The sequence below is a fragment of the Centruroides sculpturatus genome, unplaced genomic scaffold (genome assembly GCF_000671375.1).
Source record: "Centruroides sculpturatus isolate CEXI.00-Female unplaced genomic scaffold, Cexi_2.0 scaffold283, whole genome shotgun sequence".
Classification (NCBI taxonomy): domain Eukaryota; kingdom Metazoa; phylum Arthropoda; class Arachnida; order Scorpiones; family Buthidae; genus Centruroides; species Centruroides sculpturatus.
This window is the reverse complement of record NW_019384473.1, coordinates 130544-157233: the sequence shown is the minus strand read 5'-3', so window position 1 is coordinate 157233 and position 26690 is coordinate 130544. Positions and strand designations below refer to the sequence as shown.

Below are 26690 nucleotides of genomic sequence, written 5' to 3'. Positions count from 1 at the left end.
TCCTTTTTAAAGTTGGTACAGTAGCCTTTGTTCTCTGATTTAAAAATTTATATGGCCTCCAGGGTTTTTACATAAAACTTTATGCATCCACACAAAAACAACTCCATCAACTCCTACAAAATCACATTCATACACAAATGGAGTTTGGCCTAGATAAATGCAAAACACTTCACCTAGAAAAAGGAATCCTGAAGAAAGAAGATTTTGCACTTGGAAATGGAGACATTATTGAATCCATGGAGGAGAGTTAATGCTAAGTATGCAGCACACAGGCTCGAAAAGGTTCACTATCCCTGGTCTACATCGTTCACAATGTTCAAAACAAAACAAAATATATATAAACAAGCCTCATGTAAAATCTGGTTTAATTAATAACACTTTTTTGACACTCAGACATTTTTGCATGTTTAGTGCCTTCTGTTTTACAAATTTATTTTCTAAGTTTGCCAGTTAAAATACAGTATTTAAATAAAACCTTTACTACCATTTCATAAACATATTGATTCTGTCTATGGGCACTAAACAATTCCATTCTATACTACACTACACTACTTGAAATATCCCTACTGAAATTAAATTTATATGCCTCAACATCCTTAATTTATTTTAATATTATTTCGTCCACAAGTACGTATCTATTAACGGACTTATTAAACTGGCTTTAAGGACACTGCAACTCAGTTTCACAGATTAGGAAATTGTTTTATTTAATTTACCTGTTTAATTTAATTTACAGGTAAATTAAATTAAATAATTTTCTAATCTGTGAAACTGAGTTGCAGTATCCTTAAAGCCAGTTTAATAAGTCCTGTTAATAGATACGTACTAGTGAACGAAATAATATTATCCTTACTGAAAATACTTTTCATTCACTATATGTATCCTGTATTTTAATACTCAATTATTCAAGGTTAATACATTACCCTGTATGAAAGTGTGAATTACTGTGTATTGCAAAGGACATACTGTATTACATAAATTTATTATTAATTGTTCAGTTTTATAACTTTCTACTATTTGCTTACAATACTCTAATTACAGTTCTGTACTTTGTCCTAATCCCACTTTCATGACCTGAAATTTTATACTCAGAAGGTATCTGCATAAGTAATATTTTATTGTAGTTAATATAAGCCTGAACATTAATTTCACCAATGAAAATACTCAATTTTAAAATAAAATGTTGAAGAATATTTTAAAATACAAGTATCCCTTGTACAACATGATTTGAGAATTTGGGAAATCTTCCGCACGAAATTTCACAGTTTTTAAGTGCAAATCCATTATTCGATATTTTTTTATTCAAGTAAGCATCTGTGTCATCATTGCTTTAATAAATGTATTTCTTATAGTAATAAAAAATAGTAGTATACTTTTGTATCTATTGGAAAAATATAAAAAATTGTGCCTGTAAAAGAAGGTTATTTGATTATATATTACAACAATACTGAAGAAATATTTGACATATTGCACAACGCTCATATTGCTATTGGCCATAGCGTTAGAAATCATACAGCAAAAGAATTAAGTTCAAAATATAAAAATATCATTTCAGAAAATCATAATTTACTTGAACTTGTGTGAAATCTGTCAGAAAGAAACAGAATGTTCTTAAATCAAAAATGTATCTATAATTATCCATATTTAGTTCAAATTATTTTAACTTAGAAATAGCAGGACATTGGAGAGGTTTCTAAAGGCAATTATCATGCCACTTTTAAATGAAAATAGACTTAAAACAACAATACTGTTTTATTTAATTCATAAAAAATTAGGTTAAGTGGCAAGTAATATGGCAATAGAATGTTTACAACTTTAAATCAAGTAATTTTTTCCATGAAAATTTAATTATGGGTTCAAATGTGCTGAGAGATAAAAATGTTGAAAAACACTGGATTAGGTAATGGGTGCAATGTCAGAATCAGTTGGAGACACGAAAAAATTACATATAGAAAATACAAAACAATATGGAAATTTTGTGAGGATTTCCACAGAAAGTTAGAAATTTTAATTAATTTAACTGGCCCACAGATTTCAAAGAGAAATACAAAATTAAAAAGATGCAATTTCTGTAAAAAGTTAATTGTGACACAGTTTCTATGATCTTGATGACTTGTGCTCCATAAACATTAAATTTCTTCGTAAATATTAATTATAATATTTTTTAATTTCTGTATCATTATTCACCATTAAAGTAAAAATGCTGGAGACCAGCTCAAGAATATAAACTATTTTGAACTATGAGACAAATCTCAAAGATACAATGGAAAAATATTATTTTAGAAAGTCAAATTAATGACATTACAATTCTCTCATAGCACCCATGAAAGGCCATAATATTAATTAAGAACACAACAATTATTATGTTGTAGTTTTTAGTCTACTTGAAAAAATTATAAATAAAAACTTCAATCAACTTAGAGCCTTTTTTTCTTTCCAGTAATGTTTAATGATAAACCAATTGCACAGTACTGGAAACAGAAAAAAGAAAAGGCTCTAAGTTGATTGAGGTTTTTATTAGTATTACTTTCCAGCCTCATTTTGTGCGAAGTTATTTCTTCATCATATAACAGAAATTGTTAAGGAACTATATTTAACAAATAAATTATTATGTAATAATGGTTTCTTTATGTTATTAAAAACACCATTATTAACTGATGGATATCTAGTCATGTCCACTTAACAGAGCACCAGATAAGAGAGAAATCTGTTTAAGACAACACTTTCTCCTGTTTCCAATTTTCTTCCCTATGTTTTACATTAACAGGACTCATGTTAACAGAGTACTGGTTATTAGAGCAATCCATTTAAAGGAGCATCACATTGGCAATATTTTTAGAGTAGTCCACATAAGGAAGCAGTATTCTAAGAAAGATTTATCTTTAATCTTATAGTACACAGGCATATGGCAACAGCATTCACTACACCAGGTTATTTATTGAAGTTTTGTGAAACCTTCAATTGTCAGTTTACTAATACATAGACAGTCAAAAGATTTCTTAAAGAATCATAATAAGGCAGGTTTTGTTGGACACACTTATAAGCAATTACATATTAAAAACATATCATAAGATATACTTGTATATGACAAGCAGTGCAGATCACATGTACAGTACATTCCCATCTCAAGGGGTCAAGGGAAGAAGTGAATGGCAATCACATTTCAGAGGTCACATAACCTTAATTTAAAGCATTATTGTACTTATTTGTTTTTAAATTGTATTTCACATTAAAGAGCATTCAGAAATTTCAAAACAAAGACATTTGCATCTTTTCAGCTAGGCCTCCTGCTGTTTTTCTGGAAAGAAGTGAAAGTAATGTGAGTAGTAAATGCACTGTTTAATAGTTATTTGATAGAACAATAAAACTGATAACATAAGAATGAAAGCAAAGATGTAAATACATCAAAATTATGTAATAATGAATTTTAACATCACCAAGTGTACACAGAGCTCTTAAGACATAAAATAGTATAGAGAACTGAACACCATTAACAACTCCCTGGGTGATCTTGTTACTTCAGTTAACAAAGCATAATGCAGCATCCCGAGGGTGCTCTCTTAAGCAGACTCGACCGTATATGATGCACATACAGTATGTAAATTGACCAATTTTCCCAATTAATTGCAATTAAACAATATCAGTTTATCAATAAATTGAGATGGATGCAAGCCTACAATAAAAGATTGACTCTGCCATAAGATTGGGATGTCCCAAAGTGTGGTAAGAACGAAATGCAAAGACTTTTGGGTATTTTTCATTTTTTATGAATTAATTTGCAAAAAAATTTAAAAAAAATCAACTACCAATGTTTTATTTTTACTTTTATAAACTTCTCAATTTTTAAAAATCATAATAATTTGTACAACACGTTTAACATGATCCAACGATTATCAAACAAAAAATATACCTTTCGTTTTTCATTTTGCGAGCCAAAACCGGGGGAACCGACGGTATCGTTTATAAAGCCTCCTTGTTCAAAAACGGAGTTACGCATTCCTCCACCACCTAAAGCTTAAAGAAAAACAGAAGAATATAAACGTAACGACCAACTAAAGAAATAAATTCACCACATTAACAAATATACCTGACGAATTCCACATTATTTAATTTTAAATAAATTCACGGTTCACTCCTAACAACTAAGCTACAATCACATGCACACATTTGGCGGGAAATGTTGATTACATAAAACTTTACGGACCAATCAGCGCCGACCCCCATCTAAACTCACCAATCAAGAAAGACTTACGACACGAATAATCTGGAAACGAGCGACTACGAAAGGAATAATCTCGCTCCAGCTCTCTGTTTGGGAAGTTAAACGTAAACAGCTGATTTAGTTAAACATGAACGAGAAAGAAGCAAATTGTATATTTTGCACCATTGCACACAAAGAGGATGATACAGAATTGTTATACGAAGTAAGTGGATCGATAGGATTATTTGTTAGTAATTTTTTTTTATTTATTTATTTAAGAAATAGTACGATTTTTAATCGATTATTATAATCAGCTGATTCTCTTGAACGAAAGGATGAAGAATTCGTTGCATTTATGGATATAAAACCGGCCACGCCGCATCATTATCTAATTATACCAAAAATTCACATAAAAAATGTAAAAGTACTCACTTATGAACATAAAGAATTAGGTAAGTAAATGTTTATTTATAATACATTAGTTGATGATTAATGCATTTTACAGGCAAAATTGCAGTTCTGAATGACTGGTTTGGACTCCCCAAACTTTAGACCTACCCCGGTACGAGCAAATGAGTCAATGGAGCCCATACGTGTGATTCTTTGTGAGATATTCTCTTCCAAAAGTTGGTTTTTATGATAAACCGGTATACTGCCTATATTCTCCGTGCTCTGTGTTGGTCGAGAGCCGTAATTGTACCCGATTGTGACACTTTGTGAGATACTCGCTCTGCTGTAGTAAAGTGGAAAACAGTTGATTTTTAGCATTGTTTTTGCTTTTAAATTTTATTGCATTTTTAAGGATCTTTGAAATTCTAGATAGGTGTGATTTCAGGGGACATATGTAGAATGTCGGTTCCTTTTGACATTTTTACTCCTACAGGCATGGTCTACTGTTCTGATAAAGTTCATTTGAAGCTGCATTTGTACTGTTTTAGCATTCATTATTTATGTAAATAAATTATTTAAAAGCAATTGAGATAACTATTGTGTAAGAAATTACTTTATTGGAATCTATTTTATTAATATATTAACTCTGAAAATTTTTTCTTCTACATACCTGGAGAGGAAATTGTTTTTACCCCTCAGGCTACAAGGAGAATTTGTATAGCAAAACCAGTTTAACAAGTTTGTTTTCCTTTGGCTGATTTTGTCAAGAACGAATTAAACCGATTTTGGCCAATTTTGTGTTTAAAGAATTAAAAATATCCAAAATTGGAATACTAATAAAGTAATTTATCTTTATTATTGTTTTCCTGAAAAAAGAATATTGAGGTTTTAATAATTTTTATTAAGTTTTTAATAGAATTAGATATAAACCATACTATAAAATTAAATAATTACATATAACAATAAATTCTTAATTTTGTTCTCATGGTCATTTCAATGATGATTATTGTAAAGTAGAAATGAAATAGTTTACAATTTCAGACATTTAATTAGCATCTTGAATTGTAAACTGCTTCCAATAGAGGCAATAAGCACAATGGACAATGTGAAATAGAGACCAAATTTATCCAGATTCATCAGTCCATAATTATACCATAGATTCAATTGAATTTAAATAAATAAATATTCAAAATCTTTAAAATCTAGCAAGGAAAGTTTTACTATATGCTTTTGACTTTTTGATAAAACTTTTCTTGCTATATTTTAAAAGTTTTGAATATTTATTCATTTAAATAAAACTGGCATAATACAAAATTCACTACTTAATTTTTGTTATAAATTTGAAATATAATTGATCCATTGACTTGCATTATGCATAATTATAATATATATATAATATTTCTTTTTATTATTCTTTGGCTTGTTTTATTTATTGATTATAAAATATTTTTCAGAGGCTTTCCTACTTTTTAAATAGGAAATCCTCTGAAAATTACAGAACATAGGGAAAAAAATGGGTAATTTTATATGAATCAAAAAGTTCTTATGTAGGTATTGTATTTTTTAAATAATTATAATTGTTGTACTAATTAATTTGATATGATTTAATACAGTTTTATATACATTGATTAACTCTTTAAACACAAAATCGGGCAAAATTGGCTTAATCCATTTGAGACGAAATTGGCTGATGGGAAAGTTGTTTGATTAGTTTTCCTATACAGATTCCTTTCTGTATACCTGAAGACAAAGTTGTTTTTACACCTCGGGTACAGCCTGAGTTTGTACAGCCTGAGGGGTAAAAACAACTTTGTCTTCAAGTATGTAGAAAGAAGAAATTTTCAGAGCTTAGAGATAGTAGATTATTAATCTATTAAAGAATATAAGACCAATACAATATAGAACTTTAAAACAAATCACAAAATTTCAATTAAAAGTTTTGGCTTCTTAAAGAGATTGTTTCTGATTGGTATTGAATTAGCTTTTTTAATTGAAAATAATTGATATCTATACAATTTATTTTTACTTCAATTACAATTGATGATGAAACTCTTAAGCTTAATCTGGAAATGATTAATCTTTTATTTAAATTTACTATTTTTATCATTAATTACTATAAAATAACAAATACTATATGCAATAAATCTCACTAATCCAAACTCAACTTAATCTGAATTAATATTGTTTATTTGTTTTACTCAGAAATATTTTTACCAAGTTAATAATTGATTATGTGCAATTTGAACTGTGTTTAATCATAAAGAATTAAAGTGGGTAAAATATATAGTATGACACATTAAATAGATAGTGGAAATTTCTTGGAGAAAGTTATATTAAATTTATTATGTTTTTAATGAAACAGCAGATAAAAACAAAGGAAAAAAACCATTCCTGGTATCTGTAGTCACAATTAGTTGCAACAGGAAACAAGCAAAAAGAAAAGAAAAACAATTTTTCTTTTGAATTGAAACCAAAATATCTGATAAATTTACAAATTTCTGTACTTGATAGTATTTATTCTGAAAAATGATGAATTTATGAAATTAATACATCCTAATATACACTATATTTGGTACATATATTTAAAATAGTTTGTTTTTAGAAATATGATTTAGTTGTAATTCTATTTGATTTTCTTTGCTTTGTTTATAATCTTGCTAATTTAAACCTTTCACTAATTTGGATCAGTGAAAGTGCACTGTGTTAGATTTTAGAAAAGTATTCCTATAAGTTCTTTAAAATTTCAACATCTATGAAATGTTTCTCATTAAATTTGACTATTGGAGAATCATATAATTAAAAATATGATTTTAAGGCAGGAATAAACATTAAAAAAATTTAAATAACTAGATTACTATATGACGAAGAATTGAAGATTAGGATTTGAATTGTAATAATTTTTAAATTTTGAATTTTTGAATGAATATCTTTTATTATATAAATTCATTTTTAAAAAAGTCATATAAAAACAGTAATAATTTTTAATATCAAAATGAACAAATATTTATTGTGACATCGTCACAATGCCAGGCTGCAATTTTTAATCATATTTTTAATTTATTTCTTTTAAAATATATGCTCTCCACCTCAAATTAGTAGTAGTTTGCCCCTGTACATCATACTTTTCCTTTAACAATAGAATCATGCCGGTCATCTATCTAACACTTTTCGGGGGAAAATTTTGAATTGAAATAACATGACTTCCAATTTGTTCAGAGGTTCTTATATAGTTAATTGAGGCCTCCTGCCCCTAAGGTTACCATATCTGGTCTCTTCTTTCATCTAACTCCATTTTTGAGATTAAGGAAAGGCAGGTGGACAGTGGGAATTTATATGTTTACAATTTTCTCAAATTGCAGCTCAATAATCATTTTATCATAAAGTGTACTTATAGAACTTATGAATATGACTTGTACGATTTTAGAATTCCACAGAACAATTTGAATATTATTGCTTTATAAAAACTTTCTAGAGATTTCAATTGATGATCATTCCAATGAAAAAAGGAAACAATAATTAATCTGTTGCATACTTTAAGATATAATTCAATGAAATGTGTTTTTATGGAATTTTTTTTTTCTTCAATTTTATTCTAACTTATTTCTCAGGAAAAATATAATTTAAAATATTATTAATTTTAATTTTTTTCTGGCCTATTTAACCTTTTTGTTTTTTACATTTATTACAATTTTTTAAACTTTAGTAGTTGCTATTTATTTTATAATTAATGATATGACAAAATTCAAATTTTATTCAAATTATTTCATAATATAATGAAATACATTATTTTAATTCTTAATTCTGCATTTAAAATATCAAATTATACTTCATTAAATCATAATTAAAATAATGTTATAGAAAATTCTTATGCTGAAATGCAAATAACAGTTCAATTGCAGTAGCACTGATAAGACTTCACTAATAATGACAATAATTTTGGTGGTGGGTTTTTTTTTAATTGTGTTTTAACCAGTTTACTTTACTTTAAAAAAATAATGATTTATAAATCACATCCTTCATACTAAAACGTTACTGTTTTATGCTGAAAGTCAACAAAACTTGGCACAATTATAATAAAAATGATGAACAACTGCTAAAATTCTGGCTTCCAAACAGATTATTTAGTCAGGAATGTTTTGACCATGTCTTTGGTCATCTTCAACTTACAGAATGAGTGGAATTGTTTGAAATTTAAAATGAAGAAATTCAAATTAGGAAAAATAAAATAAAAATAGAGAAATCAAATAAAGTAAAATAAATTCATAGATAAATAAACTTTTTATTACTGTTTTAATTACTTAAATCAGGATTTTCTAATTTTTTTTAATTGTCATATCATTCAAATATTTACTATGTACTTAAATTAACTTGCTATAGTCCCTAAAAGTTTAATGAAGATAAAATTTAATTATGTTCCAAGTTTAAGGAGAAACAATGCAGTGTAATATTAAGAACTTTTAAAAATTATATATATATATATTTATATTATAAAAATTTAAGTTTGGTATTAATAATTCTAAATTATTAGTATATAAATTTAAAAATAGCAGTATTTACTGAAAGATAAAATATAATAGATATTCTGTGTCATATGTATCATATATTGCTATAATACACTTTTATTTTAAACACAGTATACAATTATCTTGATACTTTATTGATAGTATTACATTTGGAAGAAAAGAATGAATTGTAGTAAAATCTTCACTTAAATATTTTTCATAATATGCAGTTAACTCTTCTGTTAATAGGATTTTTTTAATAATAAAAATATTAAAGAAATTCTGGTAATTTCAATGTAAAAACTTCAATAGCTTGGATGGCAAAGGTGGTAATGGCATTAGCCAGCCATTCTAAGGGCTATATGTTCAAATCCACTTAGAAACTCAATATTTTACTGAATAATTTGGCCTAGATATGTATGTTCTCATCCATTACTATCATGTGGCTGTCTCCAATGTTTGAACCTGCTAGAGCTCATAAATTGGAAGGAAATGATAAAAAGTTTGAAATAGGATTTTATTGATGATTTTAATAAATTATTAATGAAGTAACAATTAATGTAGTCATCAGAATATCTCAATTGACTGGAAATGAACATAGAATAATAATAATAATTTCATTTACAGTAAACTCTTGAAAGAATGACACTGTTGGGAATTGATTGGTTCCTCTTGTTCAAATTTTCCAATATTTTAAGTGTTTTAATAAAATAAAATAATTCTCGATAATGATATAAAAAGCAAATAAAAATGAAATACTTAATCTCTCTCTTAAAACTTATTTGTTTTAAGATAAAAAAGCAAAGATAAATTTTCAAATTTTTAGACAATTCAATTATTCAATATGTTTTCTCTCTTAACTGGACTTTCCTTTTTTTAAGTAAATTTCTTGAATTTTTTTTGTTCTGTTTAAGTTTTTTCATTGTTGTTCATTTATTAAATTATGAATTTTCTATTTATAATTAATTTCGCATTTCCTTTTTTCCAGGGTGATCATATTTTAGATGATATTCTAATAAAGCATTTAATATATTGCAATTTAGAATTCTGTGTTTACTTTTTTATTTTTTTATATAATTATTAATTTAAATGTAAATATGATAAATTTAAATTCAAAATTTGGATAAAATTCTTTCATTCTTAAGTCTCCCACAGGACAGAATTCATTTTTTTTTTAATTTAATCAAATTGAAGTTACTCATGAAACTAATGATGACTTTAACTGAAAATCTATATAGAATTGTAAAGAATTTTCAGCACACAATGGAATCTTTTATTCTGTCATCTTGTAATATTGAAAGTATGTGATGTGATGAATTTTCGAAAATATTGTAGCCCAGGGATGGGCAATTTTTTTCTGGGTAAGGGCTGCATTTCAAAACTTTTGAACTGACATGGGCCACATACAAGAGAAAAGAGGAAAAAAAAATGTTGGTAAATCACAATTATTTATTCATATATAATTATAAATTAGGTATACATATATAGCTTCTGGAACTGATGTAAACATAATATATCAGAAATATTTGGTTAAATATTAGTCACTGCTTTAAATTAGTTTTGATGTGTCTGTTAGCCAGTTTTTTGCTTTAATTTTTACTAAATTTATTGTGGAAAAGCTATTCACATACATAAGTTGTAGAAAATAACATTTAAATTTTTGCTGCATACTTTCTTAAGCTAGGAAATTGATATATTTATTCATATTTTATGCGAGCCATGGGTTGCCCATCCTTGATGTAGTCTGTGGCTTGATGATTTGTGATTATTGTTTTGAATGTTCCATTTTTTTCAATGTTATTCTTTAATTAAAGAATTTACTGTAATGTTTAGAATGTATACTGTATTCATAATGTATAGTAAATTCTTCTAGATGACATTAAAAGAGAATATTTTTTTCTGTTTTAATTTAATAAACTATTTCTAAATAATAAAAAATAATTTTTAAGTTTATTAAAACAAATCGTGTTTAATTCAATATTTTTATTCTCTTAAACTATTTTTGGAAGTTTTGCAGAATATATTATATATTTATTTAATAGAACTTTTATTTATCCTGCTACATGCAGTTTTTTATAGTAGATACTTTTATTCTGTTCCGATAAGTTTTGAATGTAATAAAATTAAATAAGATCTTTAATTAAGATAACATTTTTGTCACAATAAAAATTTGACTCATTGGTTTTATAGTTCAAAAAATAAATACAGTATATATATTTCATATTATTATAGAAAAATAAAATAAAAATTAGTTTAAAAGTTTAATTACATTAAATAATTGAAAATTCTTATGAATGCTTTTGTTATTTAATGCTTTTTATCTTGAAGGTAATTGGACTGCAATTTGAAAAAAATTGTAGACCTATAAATTCCCACTGTTGTCCATCCATCTGTCTCGAGAATGGTATTAGATAGATGAAAGACGAGACCAGATATGGAAACCTAGGGGCAGGACACCCCGATTAACTATATAAGAACTTCCAAAAAAGTATTAGGTAGATGACTGGCACAACCCTATTGTTAAAGGAAAAGTATGGTGTACAGGGGCAAGCCTCTACTAATTTGGGGTGGCAAGCATATATTTTAAATTAAATAAATTAAAAATTGCAGTCCGGCATTGGGATGATGTCACAATAAATAATTGTTTGTTGTACTTGTACAGTTTGTTTATACTGTGTATAAAGTCACATCGGCTTCAATGACTAATTGATAACTTCAAATGTCTGAACTTCTTACAGAAAAAATAAAATGATATATTTGAAAGTGAATATACCATTTTTGTTTTTACCTGAAGAAATCTAAACCTTTAAAATAATAAAATTTCAAATTTTATGAAGAAATAATTTAATTTGTTATCCGTTATCTCAGCAGGTGATTTGCTGATTTTAAGTGCCATTTGCTTATTTATAAAGAGGTTTACTATTAACTTGTTCCATGTTGTTTTAAATTACATTTTCTTTTTATCTCGCATCTTACTACTAATTGTTTTTTTTTTTTTTTTTAATTTTAAATTTTATTTTACAGTTATTTAATAAGTTATACACCTATATAAAACACTAAAACAAACTGTTACAAACTATAATAAAAATATTATTTTTGAAATACTGAAATTATCAATGGAATGATTAATATTTTAATATAATGAAAATTATTGAGTGTGAACATTTTGAATTGAAATTTTTGTGAAACTACATTGTACAGTACATACATTTATTGTATATATTTGAGTGTTTGCTTGATGATATCAAACTTAAATTTAAAAATTTGTGATATGCTGACTAACATATTAATTTTACACTTTTTTTTTGTAAATATTACATGTGTACATTATGAATTATTATTATTTTTTACTATTAGATAAATATGCTAAATATTTTTTTAATATTGTAAAAAAGTTATTATTACAAAATTCTTGTTGTTTATTATTATGCTAATGTCCTATAAACTTTTTACAAGATCAATTCAGGTATATATTACTGTATATAATGTAATGTATACTTGAATTTATCTTGTAAAAATTCAAAAATGGAGAAGTAAAAGTTTTAAGTTTTGTAAAGCAAGTTATTTTTTTGTATTTTTATTAATGAAGTTTTTCTTATTATTTCTGACTTTGAAACATTATTATAATAATCAATTTGAAATATCTGCATAATTATAAGTTTATACATATATATATATATTCATTCGTGTACAGTATTATCTGATGAAATATGCAAAATATACTATTTTTACAAAAGTAATTTGCATTTATTAGTTTTCTTAAAAACAGTAGACTTATTTACATATTCTAAGAATATTAAATCCATTTCAAACTTAATTTTATATGAATATTTTTATAAAGTTAAAATAAAAAATATATGAAATTAACTTTTAATAGTTAGAAAGTTATAATTAAAAGAAAATGAGCACTTCTATTTTTTTATTTATTCCTTTATTTTACTGTTTCTTTCCTAATCAATGAAAAAATTTTTATGAATACTTTTTAGACAATTAAACATTTAAACTTCTGTTTTATAAAATTTATTGCAATGAAGAAAATATAATCTTGAATTAAACATAGAATTACTTAAACTATATCAGATTTATTAGAATTTTAATTTATACATAAATGAAGAATTCAAGAAATTATAAATTATTTATTATTATTATTATAAAATAACCTGATTTATAGTTATAGTTATTTATTATAAAATAACCTGATTGTAGTTGGTGCTGTAAGAGATTTTATGTTGTCAATACCAACTGTCCCTATTTTAGAGGAGTTAGGGTGAAGGATAGGGTAGTACTCTCTGCGTCAAAAGTTTTTTCTACTGATTTTTCAAACCTCTTTTCAGGGCTTCGTTAAACTTGCTATTAGATATAAATGTGTTTATAAAAATGTGTGGCTGACTATTAAATTCATAGATCACTTCTCCAGCTTTTCCAATTATCACCCAGACTACAGAAGATTCACTTTTGCTTATACAAATGCTTTTTTCAAGGAAAAATTATGTATTATAACTGATAAAACTTATACAGCATAAGTATGTACTTGGTCATGTAGCAAAATTAGCATAGAAGTATCCCATCCTGTCACACTATCTCCCCTAAAATAGGCACAGTTAGTATTGACCATGTGCAATCTCTCTCATCATGCTGACTATACCAATTAATTACAGTAAGCCTAATTAAATTTTAGACAAAGATAATAAATTTATAGATTCAGGAATTATAAATACAGTTTAAATCTTAGATTTGAAAATATGTTGTAAGACTTCTTGAATAATAATTTCTGGAGATATTAACTATATAGGAAAATATAAATTGAAAAATAAAAGTATTGTATAAAATAATGAGCTTCTATCAAAAATTATTTGATATTCTAAAATAGTGAAAGCTTCGTAATGTCTTGCATATTTACAATTAGAAGTAAATGAAATGATATACAAAGATGATGAACACAATATTTGAAGAGCTCTCAGATTAATATGAAAATCTTTTGGGATTAATTTATAAGATTTGAAATTTTAAACTAAATGAGTTTATCTTGGTTATTGAATTGAATATCTATATTTTCAGTTTTGCTTGCATAATTTAACCTTTGTTAAATTAGGCTTTGAAAATATTTAATATCTTTTCGGTATAATTAAACATATTCTTCAAAATTATATTTAATAACTTTCAAGTTGCATTTAATTGAATCATCAAATTCTAATCTAATTTAATTGAATTCATCAATTAGAAATCTAAAATCTAATTTATAAATAATCTTATGTTAATTGATGAATATATTATTGTAGTTAATCTGTTGACTAGTCTATTAGGAGATTTAATACTTTGATAAGTTGTAAGACATTCAGAAAAAAAAAACTTACAGCTTACAGAACAAATTTAAACATACAGCTTTCACACACACATATTAAAGCTATAATTTCAGCAATATGAAAAATAAGCTGTTTTCAAAAACTGAATTACTTCTTAGGACTTGAACGTTTTATATACTGTATATTATATCTGGACAGTAATATAACTGAGTTATGAATGAATATATTCATTAGATAAATATTCTGCTGTATATGAGTTGATGAATATAATTATTGCATCTACTATATTGAATTTAAAAATATTGTTTTTTGTAATGTTAATTTTCTTTTTATATTATCCTTTTAATTTTTTTAGGATGGCAGCTTTAATCTTAATTTGGTTATTTAATTAAAATAAAAGTTTTTCAGAATAATAATAGATTTATATAAATGTCATTATACATTATGACATTTGTGTGTAGTACTTTCCATTATTTTTTCTGTTATTTTTTATATAAATTTTTTGTTTTAGTTTTGTGTCCTATTAATTTCTGTTAATGTAAGATAATATAAAAAATTATACTTCAGTTTATTCTAAAGTTACATTATAAATAGAAAAATGTTCATAAAAATGTCCTAGAACTATTTTTTAATAATTTTACATATGAAATTGCTGACGGCAACATTATTTTGCAAGTTCTTGGGTTTTTGAAGTGATAATGTATCTATCAGTTATGATATACATTTAATATAGCAATCAAAAACACATTAGAAACATCATCACCATCTCATCAATATTAGATTACAAGCTTCAGTATAACACTTTTTTGCAGTATTGCTCAGTATTGCTTAATTTTCATATAAATGGTATGTGCTATGAATTTGTTAATTTCAAATATTTTATGTTCACTGACATTTACACCTCAACATGATCTCAAGCTGTTTCTTTAAATATATCATTTTGCTGTTTAATATTTAAAATGTCTACTCGGACTTATTTTATTAACAGGACTTATCATACTGACATCTTTGTTCAGCAAAATTTAAGAAAGCCTATCAGAAAAAACACAGGCTTTATTTTTCAACTGTACACTTTTTACATGATATTGTGTTTTGGACTAGTTTGTCCCTCATCAGCAGGTTTACATTCAATTTTTTCTAAAACACATCATTAAAAATCAATATAAATTTATAAAATTTTGACAATAAAAACCGACAATACCCAGTTACATTAAATTACTTAGTTTTTTGACTTTTAAATACTTCAAAAACCAAAATTACAAACAGAGCTACACTTATTATATTTTCCAGATACCTTATATAATAGTAATAAACATAAATTACATTATTAAAGTATAGTTTAAACAAATTTACAACTTGCATATCGTATTCTCACTGTTACTTGAACCATTATTGTATTACCAGATGCTTTCTCTTACATACCTCCCCTCTTTTCATTTCTTAATAAAATAAGTCTAAGTAGACATTTTAAATACTAAACTATAAGATGCAGGACACAGAGGCATATGATTTAATATATATCATATATTTGTTCTTTTCTTACTGCATAATAGTTGTTCAAATCATTTTATAATGTAAAAATAATCTAATCTAATAAGCTTCTTAGAACATTGTAAGCATAGCTGTGAAAAGCTAAGTATATATTATATTTATTACTTAAAATTTAATGAGCACACAAATGATTTCAGTCACTTTAAAGGGCTTTCATCGGGTGAGAGAACCATTTTCTACATGAAACAAGATACGAAATATTTAAAAATGAAACATTCCATATGTTCAGTGATACAATTTACAAATTATTCAATATGTGAGCAGACTCTGTTTCCGAGAATTAACTGACTCAAATACAAAAGTAGATACATAGAACAAAGTATTATAAAATAAAATACAAATAATAAATTAAAAATGGAAATATGAAGTGTTTTATTAAAGTGCCTGAAAATGTTTGTGCACTCATTAAATTTCATGCTGATTAAGTATAAGTGGTGTGAAGTGTTTTATTTATTACTTACTATGTAATGTATATCCATGAATTCTGTTCATACATTTAAAAAAGTATAGAAGATGGATAAAGAGTATTTAAATTCTTAAAAATAATACAATTTTTCATGAAATAGAGATGAAAATATTTAATTTTTATATATTGCATAAAAAAGGAATGATCTGATATTTGAATTCATTTTGTTAAGTAACTTAAATACGTAGAGTGGATGTCATGCCAACAATTTTACTGCTTCAAGAGAAAAATTCACATAAAAGGGTGTTAAAGAACATTTTAAGAAATATTTTAATATCCTGCGAGTGCTTTTAACTGATTTATAAATGTTGTCATCAGGCAGAACCAGAATCAAATAGGTTTTCAAACAAGTTTTTAAATTGGAACAAAAACGGCATTAGCCGCTTAGAAAATAACAAGTTTAAAGATAAAGAATTAGATTTAAAACACACGTAACAGTGTTGTGCATGTGCCTTACTGTGCAGAGAGCAAGAACGGCGTTAGCCGTTTAGAACATAACACAAAACTTAGAATATTAATTTAGATTCACATAACATCATCGCATATGCCAGATGTCCAAGTCTAAAAATGTAATTTTTCCCCTAGATTCTTTTTCCAGGTAAAGCTGACAGAGGAGTATACACTCATTAGGTGATGTTTTAATATCAGAAAGGAGTCCTCCATATCTTGCCACACCAAAAGAATGTCATCCATGTACTTCAAGTATATCAATGGGTAAGCTGTTGTGAGAGTGAATCTAAAGACCCTGTGTTCAAGATGTCTCACAATGAATTCCGCTAATATAGCGAACAGCAGTGAGCCCATTGGTACACCCTGTTTTTGCAGGTATATCTTTCAATTGAAGCGGAAGTAATTGTGCTCTGTGATGAAGAGTAAGGCTTCCTGAATCTCGAAAACCTGCTGTGCAGTGAAGCCCTCTTTGATAAGTAAGGTGTTGGCATGCACGATGATATTTTATTATTTTTAAACCTTTTGTTAAAAACAGCTAATTGCCATTCCTATTTCCTGTGCTGTAAGATGCATGTGCAATGATGTTACGCAAATTTAAATTAATACAGTACTCTAAGTCAGGGATGGACAACCCGAGTCCTGCAGTAATATTTTTTGCTATCCATGTCTTATAAAATATGAATAAATATATCAATTTTCCAGCTTAAGGAAGTAGAAAAAATTCAAATGTTATTTTTACAACTTATGTATGTGAATAGTTCTTCTGCAATAAATTTAGTAAAAATTAAAACAAGAAACCAGCTAATAGACATATTGAATCTAATTTAAAATTAGCAGTGACCAATATTTAATCAAATATTTCCGATGTATTACGTTTACATCTGTGCCAGAAGCTAAATTAAGTATACCTATGCTAATTTATAATTATATATGAATAAAGAATTGTGATTTACTGACATTCTTCCTCTCTTTTCTCTTGTATGCAGCCCACATCACTTCAAAAGTTTTGAAATGCGGCCCTTACATAGAAAAAGGTTGCCCATCCCTGCTCTAAGTTTTGTGTTATGATCTAAACAGCTAACGCCGTTCTTGTTCTCTGCTCAGTAAGGCACATGCTCATCACTGTTATGTGTATTTTAAATCTAATTCTTTATCTCTAAACTTGTTATTTTCTAAGCGGCTAATGCCATTTTTGTTCCAATTTAAAAACTTGTTTGAAAACCTATTTGATTCTGGTTCTGCCTGAAGACAACGTTTATAAATATGTCGAAAGTGCTTGCAGGATATTAAAACGTTTCTTAAAATGTTCTTTAAAACCTTTTTATGTGAATTTTTCTCTTGAATCAGTTAAATTCATTTATTTGTCATCTACTTTATATCAATAATATATTAATGATTTGACAAAATAGTGATTTAGCAAGTACGAATATTCAACTACAGCCATTGCCAGATGCCTTGATAGAATTTCTACGATAATTTTGTTGTGGTACAACTCTTCTGCTTGAGTTATTGAGTTGCTTACTATCAGAAGTCTCCCTATTTGTGAGTGTATGAGTTGTGGCCATCATCAAGTATTTAAGCAAATTTCAAGCTGTATGATCTTTCACAGCTGCATAACCAAACAATTTGTTAACCTTTCATACTGCCATTGATGCTTTATATCCATTTTTTAAACTGGATGGGTGAAAGATTTATCTCTTCATGACCAAGTTCCATTTTAATTTTTTTTTTTAAATAAACAAATAGTTGCCAAAGAAATAGTAATGATGAAACATTGAGCACATGAATCACTGCTTTTAATGAAATGAAAAAAACTGGATTTTATTTGAAAAGTTTGTGTAAAAAGGCAGATAATTATGTACAAAATATGAGTAAAAGTTCATAAAACACTTGATACCAAATTGTATATAAAATAAGTCCAAAAATCTGTCTTTTAGTGTTAAAATAAATACTTTAATAAAAAAACACAAAAGTACAATAGTACATCACCACAAACTTCTTCAGGCAGAACAAATGGAAAAAATTAGAATGTAAAAGATATTAATTTCAAATAGAGAATTGAAAAGCAAACAAAGTCATACAACATTAATGGAAAATATTTTAAATTACAAATTAGAATATTAATGCATGCATTTTAAATTACAGAAAATCAGTTAAAAATTAGCACGGGAACATATTCTGTAATTTAAAATGTATGTGTTAATATTCTGTAATCTGTATTTTAAAATTTAGTATATTAATCTTCTATAACTGTTCTCTTTTCAAATTTTTATTTGGAATCTGAATATCTTCTATGTTCTAATTTTTCCATTTGTGCTGCCTGAAGAAGATGCCTGATGCACCATTGAAAGTACTTGCATGTGTTTTGATTGATTTAAAATGTTTTTTTTAATACTAAAAGACAGTTTTTTGGACTTGCTTTATAATTATTTTACAATCTTGTAGTATGAAATAAAATTATTCATTTATCCAGCAATCAGATAATCAAACTTTAAAATGTAGAGTAATTTTAAGTTCTAACATTGGAACAATTGACATTAAAAGCATACCTTTCATACTTTCCTAGCTTGAGTTTATTTATGATAAACAAACAAACCTGCTTCAGGTTTATGAATAAACTATATATAGAGTATTTTAATTTTAAAAGCTATTTAAAATTTTGAATATAAAGTTTAATAAATGGTTTATTTTTTTTTAATGGATATTTGCTATTTTATAATTGGTAAAACTTGGTACATGTTTAAATATATCTATGAATTCTGCCTATTGAAACTACCAAATATTTAAATTTTTTTTATATTTAAAACATTTTCAGCTCCTTTTGAGCCATTTTTAGTACAAATTACTTTACATTATATATTTAACAACAGCATACAGAACAAAACTTAAACTAATAAACTAAAAAGTTTAAGTTTTGTTTTGTATTCTGTTCTTAGAATATCTAATGCAATTTATTCTGAAGATGGCTCAAAAGGAACTGAAAACGTTTTAAATATAAAGAAAATTAACTATTTTTGTTGGCCTTAACATACAGAATTCATAGATATATTTACAATTTTCTTTTTTTTTTTCTTTTTGAAATTTAAATAAGCTAAAATTAATGTTTTTTAAATGTTATATCTAGGTTAAAAATTTTAATTAGAAGAACATAATTTTCTTTATCAATTTAATTTTTTCTAAATTGAAATATTAAATATACAACAATTACTATAGGTCAAGTAATTATTCAAATATAGTAGTACAGTCGACCCCCGTATAAGATCATTGATTATTCCGTTTTATATTAATTCCATGTTGTACGAGTCACTTAGATTTTACAAATACGTGTACCGGGCTGTGAACGGCTCACGTATTTGTAAAATTTAAGTGACTTGTACAACATGGAATTCATATAAAACGGAATAATCAATGATCTTATATGGGGGTCGACTGTAGTGATTTCATTAAAGTAAAAAAGAAGAGAAAAAATTTGTCTTTTGACAAATTTTTTCTCTTCTTTATTACTTTAATGAAATGATGGACGAGGATGATAATCATTATCATCCTCGTCCAGCAGCGTGTGCAGATTATAAAAAGGAAACACAAGCTATAAAAAAGAGCATCTTACATTATACAAGAAGCTTCAAACTAGAATTCAACATCAGATCAGCACTCCCAGAAGGTGGCACTGGTTACAGTCGGGACTAACTTGACCTTGAAAACAAGGAATGCTCCTTGTTTTCAAGGCCAAGTTATAATTCATATAATATAATTGCATGGGACGGTGGACAAATATTGTTCATTAGTTTCTTTTCTATTTGCAGAACAAACTAGAAGTCACGAATTTTGTGTTGTTTGTTGATAATGGAATTTGGGGCCCCTTGAGGATTAGGAAAAGGGCAACATAGATGAAAAGGGAACCCATTTCCCCTGCCCTCATCAATGCAAATTGTTAATTAGATTTGTTAGAAGGATCTTGAACAATTCCAAAAGATTGTATTTATAATTATAAATAGTCATTTTTCACATGTTTTGGAGATTATTTTGAGATAAAACTATAGTTTTACATCTACAAATCTAAATATTTTGATAATTCATTATTCATCACACCGGATATACTAAAAAACTTTACGTACCAGAACCATTTACGGTGTGATCACATAAAAAGATTGATAAACAAATGTTTTTGAACCCCATCTGGGCTCTGCTTCAGGTTCCAAACAGTTTCTAGATAGATGTTCAATATCCGTTTGGAACCTGAAGCAGAACCCAGATGGGGTTCAAAAACGTTTGTTTATCAATCTTTTTATGTGATCACACCGTAAATGGTTCTGGTATCTAAAGTTTTCTAAATATTTTGTTATAATTAATTTAATGGTATTTGGAATTCATCTTCTTCAGCTGCAAAAACAGATACATGTACTGCAAGTGTAAAAAGGATATTCTCTTAATACTTGTTCCTATAACTCTGGTGTTTTTGTCATATATTGGCTGTACACCTTCCTGTTGTTTGCATGGCATAGTATGAGAAATACATAATTTTAGATGTTTAAGTGCATCTCACACCATGTTATACAAATAATTGAATATCTTTTTTCAGCTTCTGCAATGATACAATTATTTTAATGTAAAAATGAGCAATGATAGGTGCAGTATTAACATTGACTGGTCATATTGCTTGTATTAAGTAAATTAGTATGATTTGTTCAATTGGTCTTTTGTAAAATGGCATTTTTTTATTTTAGAAAGATATGATCAGTATAATATGTTGCAGAGTTTTTCATAATTATTTATTCAAGTAAATTTTTAGAAATAAATCAATTTTTTAATAGCAATTTATTGAATAATCTTAGAATATTCTGGAAGAAAAGAATCAACCTGGAGTGGGACTCAAATCTGCAACTGCCACTGTGCTGTGTGGATGCATAGCCAGTTACACTATCTGGACCTCTGTTTGATCTTGCTCTTCCAGACATATAGTAATTGTTATATAACACCTACTGCTGAGAATGATGAGAATTGCTGAGAATCAAATGAGCTATTTTCAATTTTATCAATTTTCTGGAACGTTTACAATCATTCTATAATTGAACCAATATGCAATAACAAATTCAAATTTAAAACTGTTCGAGCATTTAGTTAAAACATCGAAATATATGCAAATATTTATAACAATGTCTGAAATGTTATCAATTTAATACACCTAAGTACTCAATGAAAACTAAATGTAGTTGAAAACAAAAAATCACATCCCTTTTTAGTGTGCATTCTCATGGCATACCCTACTAAAATGTAGTTAAAAACAAAAACTTGCATCAAAAATATTACAGTAGAAGCCATTCTTCAGGTTAAGCCTTAATCCTCTCCTTCTCCCCACAGGGAGAATTTTCAAAAATCCCTTCTTAGTGTGCATTTTCATGGCATACTCTGTGTACAAAATTTCACCTCTAGGTGCAGCAACTTGCTCTGGGCAATGATGAATCAATCAATCAATCACTCAGTCAGTCGGGACAAGTAATTTTATATGTTTAGATATACAAGGGCTATTTTTAAGGTCCTTTTTTTAATAAGAAGAAAAATACTGTAAATATCATTAAAATATATTTTTTTCCCATATTCTACATACTTTTATCTACTTTTGTACACAATTTCCATTTTTGTTCAAACATTTGTCATACCGCTCAAAAATTTTTTAATTCCAACTTCAAAGAAATCTGCCGCCTGCCACCAGAAGACATTAGGCCACGCCGCTTGTCTTGTATGGTACAGCAGAGTTTTTCTCAAGATCACAATAGGCATCAGAATTGCTTGTTGTGTCTCTTAACATAAAATCCACTAACAAAATCCCTTTCCTGTCCCAAAAGACAGTTACCGTGATCTTTTGTGCTGAAATTGAATAACAGATCGTATCTTACATTCGGTGGGCAACTCAATTTTCTTAAACATTATAAACTTCTACAGTTCAGCACACAGACAGATGATACGGCTGCAAATGGCATCTAAACATGCGCAAAGCATGCTGAAAGCAGATGCTCATGCACACTGCTGCAATCGCGTGTCATTCTCACTCTCATTCACAAACGGACCTTATTTAAAAAATAGCTTTTGTAACAAGCAATTGTTTATTGTGACATTGTCACAATGCCAGGCTGCAATTTTTAATCATATTTTTAATTTAATTTAAAATATATGTTGTCCACCTCATATTAGTAGTGTTGTGCCCCTGTGCTTCATACTTTTCTGCTAGCAATAGAGTTGTGCCAGTCATCTAACTTCTTTTAGGGGAAAATTTTTTAATTGAAATAACACGACTTTCAGTGCAAACTAGAAGTTAATATATAGTTAATCGAGGCCTCCTGTTCTTAAGGTTTTTATATCTGGTCTCAACTTTCTTCTTTCTAACTCTGTTCTTGAGATTAAGGAAGGACAGACATACAGATGGATGGACAACAATGGGAATTTATAGGTCTACAATTTTTCAAATTGCAGCCCAATAAGTTATAAAAATATTGGTACTAGAGGTAGGCATTAGGCACCATCTCTGAATAAATTAATAATTGAACTGCAATTTGAAAAAATTGCAGCCCAATTATTAATTTGCAGACCTATTGCAGACCTATAAATTCAAAAACAAAATTGCAGACCTATAAATTCCCACTGTCCGTCTGTCTTTCCTTAATCTCAAGAACGGAGTTAGATAGATGAAAGATGAGACCAAATATGGAAATATTAGGGTCAGGAGGCCTTGATTAACTATATATGAACTTCTAGTTTGCATCTGATGTCACGTTATTTCAATTCAAAAATTTTCCCCAAAAGGTGTTAGCTAGATGACTGGCACGACTCTATTGTTAAAGGAAACGTATGACATACAGGGACAAGCCACTTCTAATTTGAGGTGGAGAACATATATTTTAAATGAAATAAATTAAAATCATGATTAAAAAATTGCAGCTTAGCATTTTGACAATGTTACAATAAATTTACACTTTAACATACACTCAGACTCATTGAATAAATACAATAAATAATTGCTCATTTATATTGACAATTTGTTAAGTTTTTGTAGAAATGTTTGTATATTCATAAAGAAATGTGCTACTCAATGTACTTTCTATCTAATCTAATTATCCACGTTAAGAATTTATAATTCATCTGATGATTCCTCTTTTATTTAATATATTTGAAATTATTGAGGAAACCTTCTTATAGAAAATGTTATAAAACACTGGTATATATGCAAAGAAATGATTACTATTGGGTTGTTCGGAAAGTAAGTTCGTTTTTTTTCTGCTGAAAAAAACACAATATTTTTATAATAAATAAATATTTTATTGAATTATATATTGACCATTTTGGTCAAATACCTGTTGTCATCGTTTCTGGTAGTAGCATGATTTCAGATTCATAAAAGTTTTGATCGTTGCTTACAAAAAACTGATCCAAGTGATTTTTGACATTGTCATTTCAAGTAAATGTCTTACAGTTAAAAGAAATTTATATAGACCAGAACAAGTAATAATCTGAGTGTGCTCGATCTGGCGAATACGGTTGGTCCCATCTAACTTATAACAGTTTCTGACAAGTTACCAAACTTGGGTGAAATTTGACATTATCATGGTAAAACACTACACCTGTTTTGTTGTTCAATTCTGGCCGCCTTTTCTGTTTAATGATATTACTCAATTTGTTTACTCGATGGCAGTACACTTTCGAATCAATTGTTAAATTGTCTGGTAAAAGCTCCAAAAAAAAATTTCCTTAAAATCCCACCAAAGAGAGCATCTCTCTTTAAGAACATGTGGAACCCATATATCAAGCTTTGAAACGAAACCAATTTGTTTCAAGTAATCATAAACAGTTCAATTTGACAAATTTAATCTCTTAGTGATTTCACGTGTTGTTATTCGGCAGTTTGCTTCAATCAGTACCTTTATTTTGTTTTCATTGGCTTCAACTGGCCATCCAGAACGTGGTGCATCTTCAATATTGAAATTGCCAGAACGAAATTTTGTAAACCAGTTTTGGCACTGTCGTTCTGTCAATACATCTTCTCCATACATGTCACACAATTTTTTTCTTGCTTGAACAGCATTTTTACCTTTTCGGTAATAAAAGAGCAAAATATGCCGAAAATGCTGCTTTCGATCTTCCATATTTGATGGGACACAAAAAATAAACAATTGCGCAAAATCAAACAAAATTTTTTACAAATAAGCATTAAAATGCCAGCTGTCAAAATATATAATGATAATACGGTTTAGAATGAAAATGGCGGGAAAATACGACTAATCCGTCTAGTGGTAAAAAAACAAAATTACTTTCTAAATAACCTAATAATTTGTGAAATAAAGAGTAGTCTAAAAATTAGTTTTGCATTTATTAAATAATAAATTTAATCAAATTAAAACTTTTTCTAATTTTTAAAATATTTTTTATTTATGTTTTTGTCAACCAATTTTAAGAAACATTACTGTTTATGTATGAAAAGTATAAGATTTTTAAGGGTGAAGTTACAAGATAATATTTTTTGCAGCATTTTTGTTTTTTTATATTTTATATAGTGAATCTCTAAACAATAAATACAAGTAAATAAATTTTATCAGAAAAGTAATAAATAATTTTCATTTAAAATAAAATTACTTTTATTGATCTTATCTTTCAAGATTGGAGGTAAGAGATGGTGGCAATGGAGCCACCTCTATTCTATACATCACTTCCAATTGAATCAGTCTGATGAGCATAGTTATAAGCTATTGAAAGTATTCTCAATTTTGAATAAAAAGTTATTTTTAATGTTATAAGACAGCGAGTACATTACAATATAACTGTTTTTACATGAAGTGTAGTTAATTTTTGTTACATCACTACAGTGTATTTACACACACATCATGATCAAATTCTATACTTGAGTATGTTTATCAGATTTTGGAGTGAAAAATATGGTGACGGTGGGATCCACTCCCTGAAACATTATTAAAATGCATTGATATCAGATTTAGATGTCTTAAATTTTAGTCTTCTATCTCAATTAGAAGTAGATGAAATTGAGTTGCAAGATTTAAAGACATGATACAAAAGCAAGTTAAATAAAACATTTAAAAACAACGATTGATATAATTTATATATATAATAAATTAAACTTTTTCATTTACTGTACATAATACATTCATGTAAAGGAAAAAATGTGTTGTAAATAATATATTATCTTATTAGCTGGTTTAATCTTAGAGTTATACATTAAAAATGACTTCAATCTATCTTAATATCAGTACTTGAAAAAGTAAAATTTGTTTTCAAAAGAAAAATTGTTGATAAATTTTGATTTCTTATAGAATATTACAATAATTATCACTATATAACATGAAAATTTCAATACCGTCCTTCATTTTCAGCATATTTTATAAGCCTGCATTATGTTTCAAATCAGGCTAGATTTCAAACCTGTTGCAGGCTTATGAAATGTGCTCAATATGTTGTTTCTAATAAATGCATTTGCTGGAAATGCAAGGATAGTGTTGAGATTTTCATGTTAATCATAGTTCTAGCTTTGTTCATTAGTTTTATTACTATATAAGTGTATAATAATTATCATATTTATTTTAAAGTGGAAAAGTTAGTTAATATTGGAACTGAACTTCTGGAAAATCAGAATGTGAGCAAAGATAATATCAGGTAAAATACTTTTCATATGTTTATATTTTTTACACCAAGTTTATTTTTCAAATATTTTTAGATTGAATTATCTGTTCCATTAATGACATAAGTTTGGCAATTCTCGTGACAACAGTTTTAATAGTCAATCTAAAAGTAATTGAATAATAAAATTGTGTGGATCTTAAATAAAA

General features: G+C 27.1%; 2 protein-coding genes across 2 annotated transcripts in view; one reads left to right on the top strand and one right to left on the bottom strand.

The window, feature by feature from the left end:
* Positions 1 to 4227, bottom strand: part of LOC111621234 (replication protein A 32 kDa subunit-like) — a 30042-nt gene extending 25815 nt beyond the window's left edge. The window contains exons 1-2 of the mRNA XM_023363313.1: positions 4088 to 4227; positions 3911 to 4014 (exon numbers count right to left, since the gene is read on the bottom strand). Coding sequence (XP_023219081.1) covers positions 3911 to 4014; positions 4088 to 4103 — 120 coding nt within the window. The 5' untranslated portion in view covers positions 4104 to 4227. The remainder of the gene's footprint in view (positions 1 to 3910; positions 4015 to 4087) is intronic.
* LOC111621236 (histidine triad nucleotide-binding protein 3-like) lies at positions 4204 to 26690 on the top strand. Its single transcript, XM_023363314.1, has 3 exons — positions 4204 to 4424; positions 4536 to 4653; positions 26451 to 26690. Exons 1-3 carry the CDS (start codon positions 4350 to 4352, stop codon positions 26519 to 26521), a joined length of 264 nt encoding a protein of 87 aa, XP_023219082.1. The 5' UTR covers positions 4204 to 4349; the 3' UTR covers positions 26522 to 26690.